The sequence below is a fragment of the Betta splendens genome, chromosome 17, assembly GCF_900634795.4.
Source record: "Betta splendens chromosome 17, fBetSpl5.4, whole genome shotgun sequence".
Taxonomy (NCBI): Eukaryota; Metazoa; Chordata; class Actinopteri; order Anabantiformes; family Osphronemidae; genus Betta; species Betta splendens.
This window is the reverse complement of record NC_040897.2, coordinates 9,789,355-9,809,582: the sequence shown is the minus strand read 5'-3', so window position 1 is coordinate 9,809,582 and position 20,228 is coordinate 9,789,355. Positions and strand designations below refer to the sequence as shown.

Below are 20,228 nucleotides of genomic sequence, written 5' to 3'. Positions count from 1 at the left end.
ATGGATCACAAGGCAAATGCGACAGGAACAAAATCTACATCATCAATCCCCGATTGTGTGAGCTCTGTCATTCTTTGGCTGCTTTGTTTGTTACTTGTGTCCAAAGTCTGTTCTCCCCCACAAAGACTCTAATTTAAACACACAAGATGTGGCTTTACACTCTAGGCAGTGGGAGAGATAGACATAAAAACACTAATTGCAGGGAGAACACAAACGCAAAGTCAGCAAGTCAAAGTCACATTACGCTATGCTGATTGGAAACATCTCAACAGGTCATCAGAATTTGACAGAACATCAATGCGGCAGGTTTGCCACATAGTCTGCTAAGGCACCGTGTTGAAGTCACTCACCAGTCTACTGTGCAACAGTTCCCACAACGCTTTCTCAAAACATAAACCACAGGCCAACTCATCTCACATATGCTGCAACTTGCACGGACTCAAAAGCTCCACATCATACAAGGAAATATAAGACAGACGCAGCCAGACAGTGACCCAAACGTATCTACTATTGGACCTTAGGCAGGTTCATACCTGCTTCACTCGTGGCCTCCCAGGAGAAAACTTCCTCTTTGTGATGGCTGGCTTTCCCATTCCAATCTTCGGGGTGAACGGTATGAGGGTGGTGGTGGGCATCACACTGTTGTGGTCACCTAGCGAAGGTAGTATCTGGGTCTGGGACGGTTCTTGTGAACACATTCCTCGGGCTAGAAGCGAGGAGTGGGGAGGAGAGGTAATCATGTCAGCCAGTCTCTCCACAGATGTCTTGAGTGGTTTCCCCTCTTGATAGAGGATGGCAAATGAAGGGTTAGCGTTGCTCTCCGGTGTAGTGTCCATTTCCTCTGATGTCCCAGACGCTGAGGGTTTAACAGTCTCTGCCAAGTTATGGTAAAATATACCCTCACCCTCCCTTGTCTCATTGTTAAGCTCTTTTGGGGCAGCTTCCAGGAAAGAAGCCCTGACTACATCTGCACTAGAAGACTGGGGTTGTGACACTTCCATCGGTTGGTCTGTGAAAAGTACTGATGTAGCACTTGGTTCTTTGGTGATTGAGATGATGGCATTATAATCCTTTGTGCTAGGGTTGGCCATGCCCTGCTCAGGGCAGACCTCGGTCTCTGCTGGCTTGGTTTGTGATGTGGTTTCTTGTGTCTGTAGTGTGTCCACATAGAGCTGGGCTGGAAAAGCCTCTGACTCCTGGTCAGGAGTTGCTGAAGATGCAGGACTGTCCTTAGATATGAGCTGTGTGCCTGCTGCTGGTTCTGTTTCTGGAGAAGGAAATTTGCATCGTTAAAGTATTGCCAACAATAAAAACCAATATAACGGCTTTAAGTGATTAGCTTCACTAAATATCAGAAACCATTTGGTGGGAAGACAAGAGGTCAGGGAGTTGTTTTATAACACTGAATTTTACCTTACTTTTAATTACAATATTATGCAGATTTATTACTGTACAAACCTGGATTCAAGTCCTTGTTGACAGAGGATTCAGTAACCTGCCTTTCAACATCTGCTCCCACTGAGACTTCTAAATAAAAGAAAGAAAAGTATTCTTTTTATTTCTAGTTCAAATCTAATTTTAGAGGTTGTATTAAAAAGTAATGTTTGAGCCACAGTAACGAAACTGTAGCAAAAACCTAACAAGCTTTATTATGGTATTTGGGTTTATGTGTTGTGCAATGTCTCTTACTCCTTCCTTGGTTTTGTAGTGCCTCTTTACTTCTCTGACCCTTTGGGTTTGTATCAAAGACATCAACACATTTGACTCGTCTGGTATGAATAGAACTAGTCATTCCTGGCTATCAGGCATCCATGCTCCGGGCCAATATTCTGCCAGACGGCCTCTGACAGTACAGACAGCCTAGTCTTAATGAGGCGCCCACTATTTCAATCCACAAGTTCCCATGTCACACTGATCCTGACACACGCATGCACCTGCTAAGCATCTCTGCCAGGGAAGGGGGTTACCATGGCAACCCACATCCCAGGGTCTGTGTGCTCTGGGCTCATGACTGTGCAGCTTGCAGGTGCTCATCCGGTGCTGATGCCAGAAAGTCAATTAGGAGATGGGCCTCCAACCATCTCCAGCATACTACTATTGACCAGGCCGAACACACACACACTCATTCATATCAACACTCTCATCTTCTACGTCTCCTACAGTGAATAAGGTGATGGTTTGGATAAACAAGCGACAGAGGCCTTCAGGCAGGTCCATGCTGATCTCACAGGAAGCCTCTAAAAGCATCTGTCACATGAGTCACTAAAAAGCTGCCGCTAAATCCCGAGTGGTGGAGAACCCTGGCAGGTGACAAACAGCTCTGGTTAATGACTTTAATTGCATTACATTAGATTAAGCAGGTGTATTGGCAGTTAAGTCATGATCTCACACAACAAAGCTCAAATGTGTTTAAAACGAAACTAATTTGTAGATATCACTGATGTAAATAACACTGCAAAAAATAAAACAATATTTGAAGTCATCTAAGAGAAAAGGACTCAGTCTGATCAAGATTCTCCAAAATATCAGACCAGCCCACATGTACACTTAACTTGCCTGTTAAACCAGTCAGAAACACACTGGCTTGCCAACAAAACGATGAACAGGAATAGACAAAATCGGCAAGCTGTGCCAGCAGTCATGAACAAGCCAGCTTTGCAGGTAGGGAAGCTCATATCATCGCCACTATGCTTCTCCAACCCCCCACCACTGGAATCTGTTGTCTAGACCAGAGTAGGCAGCTCAGCTACCACTAGCATTGCTGTTTATTGTTTGTTTTTCTGCTGGCAGACTGCACATGAAACAAAGTGGATATGCAACCTTCAACTTCTTACAAGCAGCATCACAGAACTCCAAGTGTTGGAATAGCTCAGAGGACAATGCATAACCCTCAGCCACCAACACAACAGATATGTAAAGGCTTGAGTTTGACAAAACGATAACCGTTGGGGAATTGGCCTCTCTTCCTCTAGGCTCCCTGATTTTCCAAGTCTCCATAATATTTTCAACATTGGCTATTTAAATAAAGGCTAGGACCAGAAAAATTGTTACTTTGACCCCATTCTTCTAGTGAGACCTAGCTACAACCTAGAGGCCACAACTTATGGTGTGATTTCTGTGGAATCTCCTTCATAGCTTGTTGTGTTTGGATCTAGTGTCCCACACCTGCTGGCAAGCTTGCAAACAGCATTATGCAAGATGATTATAAAAAGAACAAAAACAAAAGACACAGACATTAATACCTTAGCAACCTTGCCCTACATAAAGTAAGTTCTAACAAGACTTGCATACCCCCGTCTCCCTCAAGCTGCACTGTGTAGTTTCACTTATCCATGACCTAGCATGCACTTTTTAAGCTCTGTGAAGCATCAGTTTCTCATTGATGGGTAACACATCCTACATCCCCAGAGAAAAGGAGGAAGAAACAAAGTACCTTTAATTTTCACAACACAGAATTACAAAGACACTGGGTTCCCTTTAATGTGCCTCTAGTATAACACCATCTGGTTATTGGAGAGCCATAAGAAAATCCTCCAAATGAAAGAGGTACCGCTATTCTTTGGTCCTAGTCCAAACAACACTGTCCCCGATAATTTAATCTGCCACAAATGTGACTTTCACAACTTCATCTGTGCTGGTACTACAGCCCATATTATTGTTGCATGGATTCATAAATTTGTTAAACCCTAAACTACAAAGTTTTTTCACCCTGGTGCTTGTGTGTACCAGTTTGAATCGTCACTAGATTGACTTCTTGGCCTCTGCTTACTAAATCAAGATTTGAATATCCTGATAAAACAGATTATCCTGTCAGGAGCAAACCTGGGAGTAGAAGAAAAGACAACAACAAAAGATCTGTGGAGTCAATTGCCTGCACATAATGAAGTCTCTTTGAAACAAAGACCCACCAGGCTTCTGGGGCGACGCGGCCGGCTTCTCCTCCTGGACGGTGGCCTGACCAGACTCTGTATCTGAGTGCAATGGAACAGCAAGCAATTCCGGTTTGGGGTCATTGTGCATTTCAGGAGGCAGTGGAGTGCCAGGTTCTAGGTCTGTGTGCTTTTCAGCCAGCTGTAGGCCGGTCTCAGAGTCTGTGTGCATGAACGCTGGCTGAGGGCTAAGCTCTGGGCCAGTGTCCATATCCTCTGCCTGTAGCGCCTGCTCTTCAGTAGGAGATCTACAGTTAAAGCAAGCATAGTCCTCTCTGGGATGGATTTCTGCTTGGCCTGAGTTCTGGCGCTCACACTCCAGGTGTAGCCATCTGAAAAAGATGCATCAGAATTTGAGGGGCTGCTTGACAGGAATCACACACCATTTACAAAAGCAAACGTAATTTACCTTTTACAAGTTTGGCAGAATAGTAGGTCTTTTTGATGCTCGGGGTCCAGGATGCAGTTACACGTAGGACAGCACAGAGCAGGATCCTGGTTTTGTACACAGTTCTCACACAACAGGCTGGTGTGGTGCCACTGGCCGCTGGTCCGTGTTCCACACTGAATGCATACTCTGCAGTTCTGAAGAGCACAAGGAGCAATCTTAGCCATCAACCATTCAGATCCAGTGTGAGATGCAGTCTCGTCCAGTATAATTAGCACTAAAACCGTACAGCATCAAAACTTAAAATGCTTGGAATGCTTTTTTCCGTCTTTTTGTTTTCTGCAATGTGACCTGACAGAAGTCCAACTGCTTTTCAAAACTCCCTTGATGGTTTTTGTTCAGCTGTCATATTGCAAGCGACAGAACCACAGAATCACACAAGCAAATAAATAGCGGCGAGCAGTTTTGATGAAATGGGCACACTGACAACAGGCACCACCAGCAAGCAGCACTGTTTTGGGTATGAAAGGAAAGTGGCTATTTGAAATCTGTTTCAGCCGCATGCCTCATAAGTGCTGCTGCTCATTTAAAATGGCATTTAGACTTCAGCAGTTTGATCACAGTGAGGAAGAAGTGAGGCTGCTCAAAGTTTAGCTGAACCCATGCTCCATAACCCTATCGCACCAGTGATGGAAATCTCAGATAAAATGTAGTTGCAGCAATCAACCATTCTTAAACAGGTTTATGTTTCATAAATGCCAAAAAAAATTCAAAAACAATTTTTTATAAAGATTCTTAGTCAGTTCTTCTCTGAAGCAGAATAAGCCTATGGGTCTCTCTTGAGCTTTGTACTATAGTTAATTTTAGAGGAAATGATATCTTTACAAAGAACACAGAATACCGAAACTAGAACAATGACTCCTTTTTTCATTGATGTGTACTTCAGCAAAAGGTTCACACTCATAACAGAATCACGGTATGAGTGAGGCCGGTGGTTGGGGGTGGGGGCACAGGAGAATCAAATGAGAAGGATCTGCGTGGGCTGTGTTCCTCCTGTGCTGAGTCAGACAGAGAAGTCCCTCTGAAGACCTTTCGCTTGTTTCCTCCATTACTGTAGTATCTTCCGATGACTGCAGATATTTGGGCGGCGTGCAACCAGGTGCCTGAGTGTAATTATGCCGATGAGGGGCAGGGCTGCACCGAGGGATGTGTGCGATTAACATGCGCACACTACTCTATCTCACAGCATCGAGGGCGAGTCGATGCTTTTAAAGATCAGCTAGGATGAGTCATTTCTTAACTATGTGAAGCGCAGATACAAACCACTAAAGTCGCACCATGGGTGCGAGACATTTTAGTCCGCATGAGATCAAAGATCATTATCGTCATCATTTTTCCACATAATATTACGTATTACACACTATGGTAAAATTTCCTTTGTTTTACTTTACAAAAAAAATCCCCCAATTACCATTAACCATAATTAAAGTTCTATATCAACCAACCAAAATAAAGTTCATCCTCTACGGCCATCGTGAAGCCATTCTTTAGCACACGAGATCTGTCCTACCTTACATCTCCATCCATTGGTAGGAAGAGAGTCGATAGCAGGTTGCAGACAGAAGGTATGATAGCCTTTGTCACACATGTCACACACCAGCATTTTAGTGTCTTCTCCTGGATTCCTACAGACAAGACAGAGAAAACACTTTGGAACCTGATACAGTGTCTACTGTATCTAGTGCAGTTTGTGGGAATTTTAAATGAATCCCGTCAACCTTGTTCTTCTATGTAAAGATGTGTTTGCTACAATGGGCTCTTGCATATTTTTACATAAAGTCAAAGGTTAAAACACAGAGCTTGAGGGCACAAAATACAGCTAGCAACTCACAGACCTCAGAGGTAAACAAACAAGCACACATGCCTGGTAGCTACAGCGAAGATTTGTAGAGAAAAAGTGGAAGAAAGAGAAGACAAAGGCATTCAGCAAAAGATGTGTTCATCAGGATGTAGAGAGGTGACTCACTTGCATGTCTGGCAGACTTTGCACTCAGGGCACTGCCAACCTGCCCTCCTTAGAGGGGTCACGGCCATGTCCAGGCACATCCCGTGGTAATGCTGACCGCAACTGGTGCAGAAAAGCTGGTCCAGTAGGTCCCCTGGGCTATCGCAAAGTGCACAATTCACATCATCTACAACTATGGGGGAGAAAAAGTGGAACGGAAAAACATTTTAGAAAAATAATTTCACACAAAACAGTGCTCGTAATTGCACATAAACATAAAAATGCTTTGCTACGGCCTCTTAAAAGAAACATAATCCACCCAGGGCTACTAAACTCACATTTCTGAACGGCCAATTCCGTGTGTTCTGGGCAGAGGAGGGAGAGACTCCTGATATCCTGAAAAGTCCCAGCTGCCCCCGCACAGGGGTAATGGTAAAACTGAGCACATCCTTCAGCACAGCACTTAATGGATGCTCCAAGGCGCTTACAGTATGCACAGTGCTGCAGAAAGACAGGGATGTAAACAAAATGTATAAAAAAACAGAAGAAGAATGCCACAAGTATATTAAAGTCAGTCACGCCACATCGCTTCATTATTTTTAACCAAAATATTATTATGCCGATTTAAATAATTTTACATTAATAACAATAAAACCTACTCGAATGTAAACACAGTTTTAGCACCCTGATGACAGAACCTCATTCATTCCCCATTTCTCTTGCTTCTGTGCACCAATAGACACTCTGGACTTCAAGTGAAAGACTAGGTGACGGGTTCCACAACAAATGGTCTCCAAACGCAATCGGAGAGCTGTGAGCCGTGCCACTGCTAACACTAGGAGCTTAGCTGCCATTAGAGCTCAGCCCCATTGAGTGGCGTGACCTTTTTCATTTCACAGCTGAGAGATCCACGCTGCCAGGCCGACCTTTACTAGTCAGTCTGATCCATCAGCTCTGCTGTGCCTCACTGAAGCAGTCCTTCCCCTACTGCCCAACACATTAAGATGGTGTTAACACCTATTAGTCCACGGATGTTATTTTCTGACTCACCTTTGTGCTCCCTGAGTCAATGGCTCTGTCCACATTAAGCAGAGATTGTCCCTCGCCCTCGCAAACACCTTCAGACCACAAGGCACAACTCTGATGTGCCCAGTATTGCCCTAAAATATTAGGATAAAAAAAGGTTAGAGTCGAATACACAATATATCCATAAATACAGTATTTTAGCTTTAAATGGCAAATGTTCATAAAAAAATAATCTTACCTGACTCGAAGAGAGACTGGACTTTATGATCTTGTGGAAGGCCGACATGAGAAAGCTCATCCCAAAATCGATTAGGTGGGTCTGGTTCTTCCTCACAGCTTTCAGACTCACTAGAACAAAAGAAGAATGTTTGCACTCTAAGACTCTGAGTGCTGAGCTTTTTTCGTTGCAGTTACTTGAAGGTATACTAAACAATAGAATAGCCCAAATAAACTCAAATGAGCTGAGGAATAACACAAAAAAGTGGAGGAAGATGCACAGTTTTTACAAAAGCACAGAGATGAAGACAGAAGGGAATGAGCTGGGGGATAAATGTTAGAGAGCAGATAAAAAGCTTTGGGGGGAGGGGGAGGAGGAAGAGGAGGAGGATGAGGGCCATCTTGTTTGGCGTGTGCACAAGAGGCTGGCTCTACTGTCTCATAAAATCTGTTAAAAAGGATGTGTTTCTCCAAGTCCCTGGCTAGAAATAGCGTGCCACATAGCATGCAGAAAACGAGGAGAAGGAGTATTAGCATTTAAAAAGGGCCCAAGTTTCAGTAAACAAACCAACGGCCAAAATCAAGAGACTGTTTTCTGAAAGCATTTTCACACAAACACGACAAATAGTCTTGATAGCATATTGTTGACAAATAAAGTTTCATCAGTTAAAAAAAAAAAAAAAAATCCTCCTGACGCCTGTTGCATATTCCGTTTTCTACCATTGTCGTACTAATCAATATATAATTTCCATTCCTGCCCTGTGCTTCCTGCTTTACCACTGTGAGGCACAACCGAGGGCTGGACCCAGCAACCAATCACACAGCAACAACACAACAGCTAGGGGTTGGCTTGGCGCGCTGCCAAAGCCACACTGCTCCCACTGCCCATTACGTCACTGGGAACTCAGAGAGAGACACCCAGTTGGTCACAAAGACCTTAACAAATTAGGCAGCTGTTCGAAATAGTCAGAGGAAAGCCCTTTGTTGGCACACATGCGTGCACACGTAAACGAGTGATGTGCACTTTTCACCTAATGTGACATCCCTGAATTTGGGGACACTGATATATGACTGCTAAGGCAAGGTGAGTTAGTTACAGTTTTAAGTAAACATTTCATCAAAAAATAGAACCCATGGTAACCTGGGATCAGTGATCTAGGGCCCTTTTTATTTAAATCAACTTCTCATAGTCCAGACTACTGCAACAACGCGCACTTACTTTGTCTTTTCCTTCTGTCCTGAGGTGGTGTCTCCGGCCATTTTTGGCTGAGCAGTTTCATCACCATCACCACTATCGTTTGTCGAGCCTCCTCCACCCTTGTGACTGAAGAGTGCTTCAAGCCGAGGCGTGGTGCTGAATACATGCAGTTCACCCTGACCTAGCAGGCTGCGGGCACCGCAGTAACAGAAGGCACAGACACGCTCCCTGAAACAAAGAAAACGGGTGGTAGTCGGTGTTAAATTATATATAAGTGCTGTGGCCTAATACAGTACCGTGCACGTCAACACAAATTAAGGCCGTCTTCCTCTCGCAGAGTGGTTGTCTGGGCAGTGACATTATGTGCAAGAAACAAAGTGTGTCTTAGTTATTATGATTTTGTTTTAAAAGTCTCTCTCAAAAAGTCACCATTGCTATTGCCGTGCCAATGCATTGTGGGTAACAGCATCAAATGGTTGACAAGAATGACAGTGACTATAATTAACCTCCTATGAGCAGAAGTTATAATACATTTTGATTTCATCATTATAACTATGACACATTTTGTGAATTGTATATGAAATTTATGTAGCGAACACTAGCAGTAATCTAAGCATACACGTCTTAATAGCCAAGCTTCCTTTTAATAAGATCCCAAGGGAAGTCGTTGTTCTGCCCTCTATCGACAGCACAGACAGGCCAGAAGATTAATTATAACCTTTACTGAAGTGGTACTTGGGAACAGAGCACTGCCTCTACCAGATTTAATTTCAATTCACCTATACATGTACACAGAGCAGCACTCCTAGACAAAAACGCACAACTGCACAGTGGTGCTTGTCCGTGAACACTGAACGCATGTTGTTCAGTGGACGCTTAGTGTCTCTAACCTGCTTTTGACTTCTCCACTCGCTGGGACAGATGGTCCTGCTGAATTCTCGGCTGGAGGGCTCTGGGCCAGAGGGGAAGAGGGCTTGTCCTCCTCTGGTATCTCGGTGGTCACCACTTCCACAGTCTGCACTGGCTGGATTTGTGTTTCTGAAAAAGATGAAATAAAAATCATCAGCCACTGAGAATAACGTTTCGCTTTGTGAACCATGAAGTCCTGCCAGCGCCGGCTCCTCTGCCATTTCCTGCGTCCATGAAATCATCAAGCAACTTCTGACAGACACTCTGCATAGGGAAGGCCGAGTTTATTCTAGTCAGCTTCCTCCAGGTCATAAACAAAGCCTTCATAAGTCAGATGGATGGTTAAATATGGGGACCATATGCTCAAACACTGATTAAATAAACCCACTAGGCAACACAAATCCCTCGAAAAGAACAGCAATAACAATGAAGGGAGGGAACAAACAAGAATTATTGATGCTTAACTGTGTCAAGAAGCTGGGTTTAATATTACTGGGTCAAACTTTGCATGCAATAAAACTTAACATCATTTTGTTACCATTGTGAATGCCTTTGATCTAAATTAGGGAGGAAAAGGCCCACTTCACTGTGCTAATCACACGAAACAACTCCCGAAGGAACCGCTCACTGAGACTCTGGGTTGTGCAAAGTTTTATTAACATTTGATTGAGATGTAATTATACTAAGTCTGACATAAATCTATGACATCCAGTTGAATTATATAAGAACAAATATAAACATGATATAACCATTACAGTCTTGGGATTTTACCTCTGAAAATATTTAACATTTTGGTGGGCTTGTATGCACATTTCTTTTAAGCAAAGTTATTCAAACTAAAGATGATGAAGTACTGTATGAGTCAACATTACCTTCAAATATACCTTTTTAAAAAGTGCACTGAGTTAAATCAAATTCCAAACACATATGCTTCCTCTCTTTATCTGAATAATAAGAGGACTGTAATTAATTAGTCGCTCTCAACTAAATGGTAACCCTGACCGCGTGTGTTATGTTTGCGACCTGTTGTTTTTCATGTCACACTTTTTTTGTCCTTAAAATCTGCTGATTGTGTTGCCTCCCTTGAATAGGTAGTCCTGTCACAGGCACCTGACCAGAGAAGTTTGTCATATTATTTGGTATGTATGTATGTATTAGCTGTTGCATGAGGACAGTCCAGCCTAGCAATACAAAACGTAGACTGGGATGGTGAGGTCTATAAGGGCTGTGGCAACAATTTACCCATGGACATTACATATTTCCTTACACCCCTAGTCTCTACACTGCTTAACATGCAGTGCAGTGATCATGCGCACCTATAGCAGGAAGCACATTTTATGCACTCTCTTACATATGCACAGTAGTCTACCATACTAACCCACATGACATGGATAGTACTGAATTGCACTGTGAGGGACATGGATCACACACCCCTATTGCATGACTGGCGCTTTAGAGGCAAGACAGTATAAAACAGGGCTACAAGAGCAGCCCCTGCAGTGTTCGAGAACAATCAATTCTGAGGACCAGGGTTGCCTACTCCAGTACAGCACTCATTTATTCAAAAGGCCAGCTAGAGAGAGCAACTGACCAGGCCGCTGTGGTTTAGCTGGACAAAGAGTGCACGGAAAACCTAGGGATAGGCTTCATCTGTTCATGATTCAAATACAATTATATAAACTATAATTTTAAAAGGTTTTAAATCTCACAGAATTTGCCTGTTGATGTGAACTAAACTATGAGCACTAAAAGAAAAGGTAGTCCCAGTATCTCCAGCACTAGAAAAAAAATGAAATGTATGAGAGAAGGAGGTATGGTCACGTGATATGATGTACACACATAAAAAAGCACATAAATGGGTCTGGAGAGACTGATGGGATTTTAAAAAGCTTTTAGAGGGCATTAGCCTTGGGCTCTTTCCCACTGCACCTCAATGCCAATCTCGGAGCAGGAGGAGAGCTGGAAGCAGTAAGGGGAGAAAAAAAAAAAATAACACACCCACTGCAGCTTCACAGTTCAAGCTAAACCATTTCAATTATAGCCCTGAAGTAGAAGCACGGGGTGCCAAGAAAAAGCTCTCATCCATCGTTCTCCAGGAGAGGGAGACTCCTCTACCTTCACTGAAATGTCTTCTGAAGCTGCCTCTGCATGAGGCTGCCTGGATGTGCAACCTCGAGCCTTATATCCTTCCCAGCAGCATCGGCATGTACATAATGGATCAAAAAAGGGGATTGCAGAGTCTCACCTGTGTCCTGAGGGCCTATGGACTCTGTTATCTCAGTCCCATCCATGCTGTCCTCCTCATCCATAACAACCCTCCCTCTGGTGCGACCCCTAAGGAGAGAAAGAGACACAAACAATTAAACAGAGGCAGCAAAACAGATTTGATCAGTCGAGGTGGTCATGAGTTAGTTAAATATAGTTACAGCTGTCACTGATTTTTAACAGACGCTCTCAAGCCACCGGGTGAAGCTGAGGGGAGGGGGTAGTGGACAGGTGTACAGTGCACACTGGCAGAAGTACATGGACGCAGGTCAGTCTGGATTGCTGAAATATCAGAATTCAGACATGGTAGCAGTAATGCAAATGCCACTAACTGATCAACATGAATTCATTCTTACACTTCACAGCTGAGATGTGCATATTCATCTTCAGTGTAAGACGGTTCAAAAGACTTAATATACCAAATATAATTTCCCTAGAGGAATGAATACTCAGAGTCTAACAGCATGAGCTAGTTGAATTTCAAATCAGGACACAAACATCACTCATTACCGAATAACAGTTCAGTTATCTTAAACAAATACCCCGTCATGAATGTGCATGAGTCTTCATTGGTCAGTGTTGATTCAGAAATCATTAGAGGCACATGTAATGTGCATTCATAAACCACTTACAAAACAAACAAGTTACCTATAGGTAAGTAAAAGTGTTGGAAAACAGTCATCCAGTTAATTCTTCTTATGTGAACTGAAAGCCTTTATCAAGACACAAATAGATCTATTTTGATGTGATTCAGTCTAAGGGAGTGAGGATAAATTATGGTCAGACATGTGGGTTGCTCCTCCAAAGTTTCAAATACATTGCATTGGACAAAGGAAAGATTTTATTAAAAAAAGTTCAAACCAGCTAAGAAATTATGTGCAAAGCTCATCAGTGTAATCAGTAGGGCTGCACCTAGTGCCCCAGAAAGCAGTGGCGCTCTACAAGCCATTAGCAACCACTCTAGGGAGTTTTCCTCTAAATTCCTCTGAGAAATAAACCAGATAAGAATGCAGCACCTACCCTGTACTGATACCAACAACAATCCAGCAAAACTCACTTTAGGAGGCTACGGTCATTTTGAGGAACGCCATGTATTCATATATCGCGTTTATCAACATTGTTCTTAATGCTATGTGTTAAATATACCCTTTGATTCATGCACCTGTCAACAGTTTTAGGATATCATCACTGTAAATTGATTTTGCCTAGTTATCAATTTAGATAATCCCATCTCTGTTTCCACCACATGTCTGAGTGCCAACTCGGACAGATGAGCACACGCCTCTTTTACATACAGCACAGAGTGATCTGTCAGTGGCAGCGCACTTCATTGGAAGCTCTGTTAACCTAATCTTTGGAGAAACCTTGTGGAGGGGATAATTGTCATGGATACAAATTAAATAGCTACACCAATTGTTAGCCTGCTAAGAGGGGAGAGGAAACACAACCCAAATGAGAGCAGAGCGTCTCAGGGGTACTTCAAGAGGACACAGGGGGCTGGAAGTGACGGAGGAAATCGAGGTGTGGGGGGTAAGGGGTAATTTTCAATGCCACTGGAGAGAAAAATCACAAATGGCTGGATGCCAAATCAGCCCTTCCCTCTAAATAACTTCCATGTCAAGATAAGGAGCAACCCTAGAAAAGGACTACTACTTTGACTCATACATAAATAACGTCTGTGCGTGTGTTTGTTTGTGTATTCTAAATTACACCCAACTAGCATGACAAGCATCTATAATTTTTCAAATATATTAAAAAGGACCACATCTTCCTTTACATATTCATACTAAATGCTTTTTCTTCTTATAACTACTGACAGGTAAGAGGGTTTTGATTCCAGCAACCAAACCAAAATACAGAAATTAGCCAAGTGTGCGATCTAAAACCGCAATCTAGTGTATCTACGCAAAGAGGTTGATGGTGATGGCATCTTGACATAAACTGCTACACGAGCCTCCATCTATAATTATACACAACTACGCTAAATGTATCAAATTTAAGCATTCAAGACAGCCAGTTATTTCACTGACAAACACTCAAGACACCATCAACCCCATACCCTGCAAAACTTATCCCCTCCACAGTCCCACCACAGGGAGAGAGGAAAAAAAAAGAAAAAGGGTGAAAATAATGCTGTGGTAAGTAGTCCCAACTAGCGGAGAGCTGCCTGGAAAACCTGAACTGGATCGTAGTCATGCCTAAAGGGACTGACTAGCAGATGGAGCGTGGGCAATCTAGTAAATTCCAACAACCAGGTCTCCAAGACTAATTTTTGACACATTATCCTTTGTCTCAAGCAAACTGGATTAACACTTAATATTAGCATTTTTAATATTTATACACACTGCTTATATAATGTAGGATTTGCAGCCAAGCGGTCTGAACAAACTGCGAGGATAATTCATAGCTCAGTGATGCTTCTGCACAAGTGTATATGAATGAACATATCGTGTGTCTTTAGTGCAGCCATTATTAGTGTCAGTTATTACTATAACAGTAGTAGATTTTTGGTTTCTAAAACTGCCAACCACGTAGCCCCCCCTCCCCTGGAGGACCTGCCACCCATTAGCATATAAACTAGGGAGTACTGAATTGGCTGAAAGCCTATAAACAGTACAGCCTGAAATCCATCGCCAAAGCCCTTGCCACTGTTGAGAGATGGGAGACTGTTTTATGAAAAAAAAGGAATGTACAGGGCTCTTTCAGATGGTGCAGTGGGTCTAGTTCAATGAAGTATTATTTACTTTAATAATATTTTTGGACGAGGCAAATATAGATTTTAGGTCTAATTTTTTTATACCCATTTTAAGCAACTACAGTTTTCCGTCAACTCTGACCAATAGAAAAACAGGAAAAAACAAACCTAGGGTTAATTGTTTCTGTGGTAGGGGACTTGCTTGACAAGTTAATCAACATGAAGCAACTTAAGTTTATGTGAAATCATCAGTCTAATGTGGCATTAGCACGTTGTCTGAATGCCTTTAGATTAAACGATCCATTGGGACCATAGTGTTAGGATTGATTGAGAGAACGGACTAAAGAGAGGTTAAGGGCCTTGTGGGCATTATATTACAGAGACGCCATGAGCTGCATTATACGTTGCTATGACACTCAAAGAAGCTATACACCTCGTCCAGTGTCTCATAACAACATATCAAAAATCCTTGTTAAATGTATACAACAAAACAAAATTGACAAAAGACAAAAGATTCTATTCTTTTCTCTATAATAAACCATGTAAACAGTAATAGTGACATCTGAACTGAGGATTGAAGCGATGCCCTTATGACCATGACATCATTTACTTAAGATGTGACGTTGTAACCTATTGGTAGCTCAATTTTACCAGTAGCATACGTCTGATCAAACTGACCAACATACGTTGAAATTGTGCGTAACACCTACTTTTTTTTGTTCTTAGACGTGGATGAGGGTGGCGCCTGGGGAAGGATGGCAGTGGCATCCTTGCGTGGCCTGCCACGTGGTCGCTTGTCTGCGTGGGCAGGACTTCCTGTGGACGTGGTCCCTACACTGCTGGAAGGCGGTGAGGGTCCCTGGTCAGAGGGATCCACAGATTTATCCTCTGATGACATTCTGCAAAAGGTACAAGGTAGTTTAGACAGTGACAGGTGTTTTTAAATTGATTCATTATTACAGTTATGCTTGGAATTGAAATCATTAAAAGACAAAATAGGAAAAGAAACACTGTAATTCAAGGCTGTTTGCTTTTATGTGATGTGACTGAAGTTATAGGGAGATTCGAACCCTTTTGTTTTTAGAGATATCTACATGATCTATGCAAAACATGTGGTAAGATATGTGTTGAGGTTTACATCGTCTCTTTCTTAAACAGATGATTAAGGATCACCACTGGACAGTACAAAGACCCACAGATCTGATCTTTTCCACCTTAAAATCCTCACATTTCAAACAAACGCTCAGCGCCAGAAGTGGAAAAATGTGAACTGTTCTTTCATTACTTAATCAATGAATTCTTTAAACACACCAGGTTTTCTGACCCACCCACTGAAAAAATCTCAACATAAACCACTTGATGGTCAATCTAACATGATCTACCTACACCAAAACAACCAATCAATGTTATTCCATGACAGGCATCAAAGCTGAAGCCCAAAATGAAAAATGCCACACACAGTTTTAGTCAGGTTTTAAACAAACCTGACATGCTTGCAATTGTGGTAAAAAATTAATTGTTATCATGTGTTGTTTTTGTTTAATTTATTGAGAGTCAGGGGCAAAAAACAAAAACAAAGGAACAGACCTAGCGAAAGTTTTAATTAACTACCGAGTTTGTGATTGGCATTTAATTCAGGTTGTATAAATGACTGAAAGTTGTTTGTGACCGAGATACTAAGTCAATACTACCTGTCCAAAAACAACATAACGGCAATTACCATCTCTGTATTTACATTTATCCAGTTGTACCATAAAAGCTGACCACCCCCTCCTGGATATGCGTGGTGCATTAATAATAATCATTTTGAAAAATTAATAAGGCCTTTTTTACCAATAGCTTCATTACTCATTGATCCTTCAGCTCTCTGTAACTCCGCAGGGTGGATTCTTCCATAAGATATTCCTGCAATTGGTGTTTTGATGAAGGCGCTCAATTAAATCCATAGCGGGTGCTCTAACCAGTCACTGACCGCTTGTGCACCAGATAAAAGCATCTCTATTTGTTAAGTCTCTCTGATCATCGATCATGGACTTTCTTGTGTTGATGTACAGTACAAGTGCTCTGAAATATGCCTTTGCCTGCGCATGTGTTATCTAGTTTGTTTAAATTAGGATTTGCAAGCGCTGTTAACTTTACGTACAAACAATTGTTTGCAGAAAACAAGCTCAGACAAAAAAAGATGTTTGTGATCATCACCCAGTCTACATAGATTTCAAACACTTTTGTACATTCATTTAGTCTGTTGCCGTTATTCAGCTGCATAGCCTTAATGATTAAAATCTAGACTGTGAGCACTGACAAAAGGCTAATCTTTATCAGTATTGTGTCCAAACACATCAAATGTAGCCAGGGGTGGCTCATTGCTGCTATTGTTTTACATTTGTTACATGGACAATATAGACAAGGACGCATTAAACAGGCTGATAAAAAAAAAACTGAGCACCTACCAAGTTAAAGCCCAGTTGTTTCTCACTAAAGTACAAGTTACAAGTAGCTTTTAAATTCCAAGTAGATGTTCACGTCCGTTTGTCCAATGCAGGATAAAAAAAACAAATACCTGTTAACTTATTAATAACTAATTAATACACTAATGATAACGTACATCACAGCTGTGTTTCAGTGACTTTGTTCTGGATGTGTCAAAACTTGTTGCTTTGCAACAAATTACAACAAATGGTTAAAAATATACAACTAATCATATATGGACCCTAATTTATACAAATGGTATTCAATCATTAAACCCTATAATAAGCTATGATGTGTCTTATTGTAGTGGCAGTACCCTATAGTGATCAGCCTTCACAGATTTACTATCACAGTATTTTCATAATGCACCTACAAGGAAACATGGGGGGGGGCAAAAAAGCCAAATGCAGCATATTATCAACCAAATATGCTCACTTTTCAAAAAGCAAATGATAAACAAAACAGAAACCAAGCTTCTTGTTTCCGTGCCAAAATGCAATTACACTAGACTGCATTGAGACTAGTGGTACACATCGCAAGGTGGTAAACATTGCTAGTGAAGCAGTGAAATGGTCTGTAGACCATGGAGAGCCTGGCACGTCTACGGATATTCAGCCAAGCCACTTATTACACATCTGAACGATGTCATGCCAGCGTGGAAGATATTTATTTAACCCAATAATAAATAGGTTGCCAATGAGAAAATTGTACCATCATAAACAAATATAGATGTTGGTGGGTGGTCGTGTGGTTCTACTTCTGAAGGCCATTGTGTGGTTTAAAATCGTTTGACCATGTAAAGAAACGACTCCCATCCGTGGTCCAGAAGAGATGGACCCCTGATGGGGTCCATCCGTGGCGTTGGACCCACGGCGTTTGTGCCGTTGGATGCTGTGCAACTGTGACAGATCTCCACCGCCACTATCTGTGGTAATAATTCACACTGTGTCTTGTGTCTAAATTGGTCTCCACCAGCCTCCAGGAGCTTTGGACAGATGGTGGTCCAATAACACCAAACTATGTAAGAAATAACAGCTATTACAATGTCATAATGCGGTTATCCAGTCATTTTGACCCTAACGCATTGGATAAAATCGGGGGTCTACGCGATCCCCTAGAATACTACGTAGCAACGTAATGGGGTAAAGACCATTTACTTATCTGATTTAAAATCACACCAGCATGAACGGAAGGCGACGGCTCTTCGGTGGATGGACAACGCAACGGAGGTCAACATCTTGCGACTACCAGGCAGTCACGACCACCACGGGCTCAACTGGAGCCATGCTAACATTAGCTTTTGTTAACTCAAGCCTGGGCACAAAGCAGTTGCACGGAGCTAACGACAGCTAGCCTGTTGTGCTGAACTCTGTCGCCTTTTCTTCACAGACCACGGAGAAAAGTAACACTGACATCGTCTACGTGTTAACTAAAACACACGGAGGAACGGGTCCCTTTTCATAATTCACCCGGCAGCAGGCGAATAAATTCGGCGTTGGGAGACATTTGCTAGTGAACTTTGAAAGGGGCTGCGATAGCAAACAGGTTACCTATGGTTGCTGTTAGTTGGTCAACTCATCGCACTAGCTTGCAACTAACACCTACGCCAAAACACTATTGTTTAGCCCGTTTGTCACCGTACAGCTAACGCTAAATTATAAATCCGGATGATGACGACAGACCTAAGGGTTATTTCATATTAACTACGAGATCAGCAAGGCAACTTTGAACTGGGACCAAGGCAATGATGAGCATTTATACCCACACACACACACAAAGGCTCGGTCTATTCCATGAAACGGAACTGTTCTGGGGAACTACAATGCTATACAAAAAGTGAAAATGATACGCTGCACAACGACTTAAGCTTTGATTTCTATTTTGCGGCACAGACTGGCCACAATATTGTTGTACAGCTGTTCCTGGTTGGTGTGTTAAGACGTTAACCCATCGCGTTATCCACAAATTTTGGGTTAAATAGCGCCTACGGACCGTTTGCTGAATGTTCCGTTCCGTTAAATAGTCTGAGTCATGAAAGCCGAGGCGGCGACAAACCCCAGCATCAGACTGGAGGTGGCTAATGTTGGTTCAGCTTTACTTGAAAGGGTGAAACCAAATTTAGCCCACACAAAAAAAGAGACTTTTCACTGTGGCTTACCTTCCAGCCCTATGAATAACGGATTATCCTCTTCATGTCCAAAATACTGGGATGAAACGTCGCACTTTTATCACCCAGCTAGCTAGCAAGCTAACTGAGCTAGCTAGCCTCTCTCCAATGAAGCAACACCGCAGTTCTCAGAAATGCATACCGCATATCATTGTATTCCAACGTTGTAATGTTATTCCCAACTTTGCCCATTTGATGGAAAGGCAGATGCTGTAAATCCAACAGAAAACCGCTTCACTGGAGCACACATTTGGGGGGGATCACTTTCCTTTCTCCAATGACAGCTGTCGTCGCACGAGTTCGGGTTATATAGCTAGTTGGTGTTAGCCACCCAAGTCTACGGCCAACAATTTCACCATTAACATATAAACAAATCAAAGCGCAAATCCAAGCGGGTGCAAAAGTCGACCCTCCGCAGATGAAACTTTAAATATGAATCCTCAGCGAATATACAGCGACGGGTGAAGCGAAGGCTGGTGCCGACCGCTTGGCTGGCAACTGCTTCTATTTTCTTTAGCTGCGACAAGCTGCGGGACCGAGCGGCCAGTTAGGAGACTCTCGCTGCGAGCCTGCCACGCAGCAGCGGCAGCCTCCCGGGACATGGAAAGACAAACATTAGCTCGCCAAAAAACAGCATCCCCCCCTGCGACAGTGGCCGCTCAGCGAGATGAGCAGAAAAGCACACAAAATTAAGTTGAAGATGACGCTTCGGCGTACTCTATAACGGTGGCCATATCTAATGATAAGTGGCACCGAAGCACAGCCCCTCTAGGCTCCTCAAAAACTAGACCCACCTCCCCCCACCACTACTACGGGGCAGAAACATTTCCACGGCGCCGTGGCTAGTCGAGGGAGAGGTGCTATGTGAATAACTGAAATGTTTAGCAGCGTCGATAATAAGGCACGGTGGACACTCCAAGCAGATCTTTTAACAATTCCTTCAAAATACTCCCTGACCCTG

At 42.6% G+C, this 20,228-nt stretch overlaps 1 protein-coding gene across 8 annotated transcripts in view; it reads right to left on the bottom strand.

Annotated features, from left to right (window-relative positions):
- kmt2cb (lysine (K)-specific methyltransferase 2Cb) overlaps nt 1-20,018 on the bottom strand; it is a 48,021-nt gene extending 28,003 nt beyond the window's left edge. For all 8 annotated transcript variants that reach the window (XM_029132714.3, XM_029132715.3, XM_029132719.3 and 5 more), the window contains exons 1-14: nt 19,259-20,018; nt 15,342-15,530; nt 11,917-12,005; nt 9,653-9,800; nt 8,784-8,990; nt 7,587-7,696; nt 7,373-7,482; nt 6,661-6,823; nt 6,344-6,515; nt 5,888-6,002; nt 4,339-4,514; nt 3,909-4,261; nt 1,459-1,527; nt 534-1,267 (exon numbers count right to left, since the gene is read on the bottom strand). In XM_029132714.3, the coding sequence (XP_028988547.1) occupies nt 534-1,267; nt 1,459-1,527; nt 3,909-4,261; nt 4,339-4,514; nt 5,888-6,002; nt 6,344-6,515; nt 6,661-6,823; nt 7,373-7,482; nt 7,587-7,696; nt 8,784-8,990; nt 9,653-9,800; nt 11,917-12,005; nt 15,342-15,529 (2,634 nt within the window). In that variant the 5' untranslated portion in view covers nt 15,530; nt 19,259-20,018. The remainder of the gene's footprint in view (nt 1-533; nt 1,268-1,458; nt 1,528-3,908; nt 4,262-4,338; nt 4,515-5,887; nt 6,003-6,343; nt 6,516-6,660; nt 6,824-7,372; nt 7,483-7,586; nt 7,697-8,783; nt 8,991-9,652; nt 9,801-11,916; nt 12,006-15,341; nt 15,531-19,258) is intronic.
- Nucleotides 20,019-20,228: the final 210 nt, after the last annotated feature.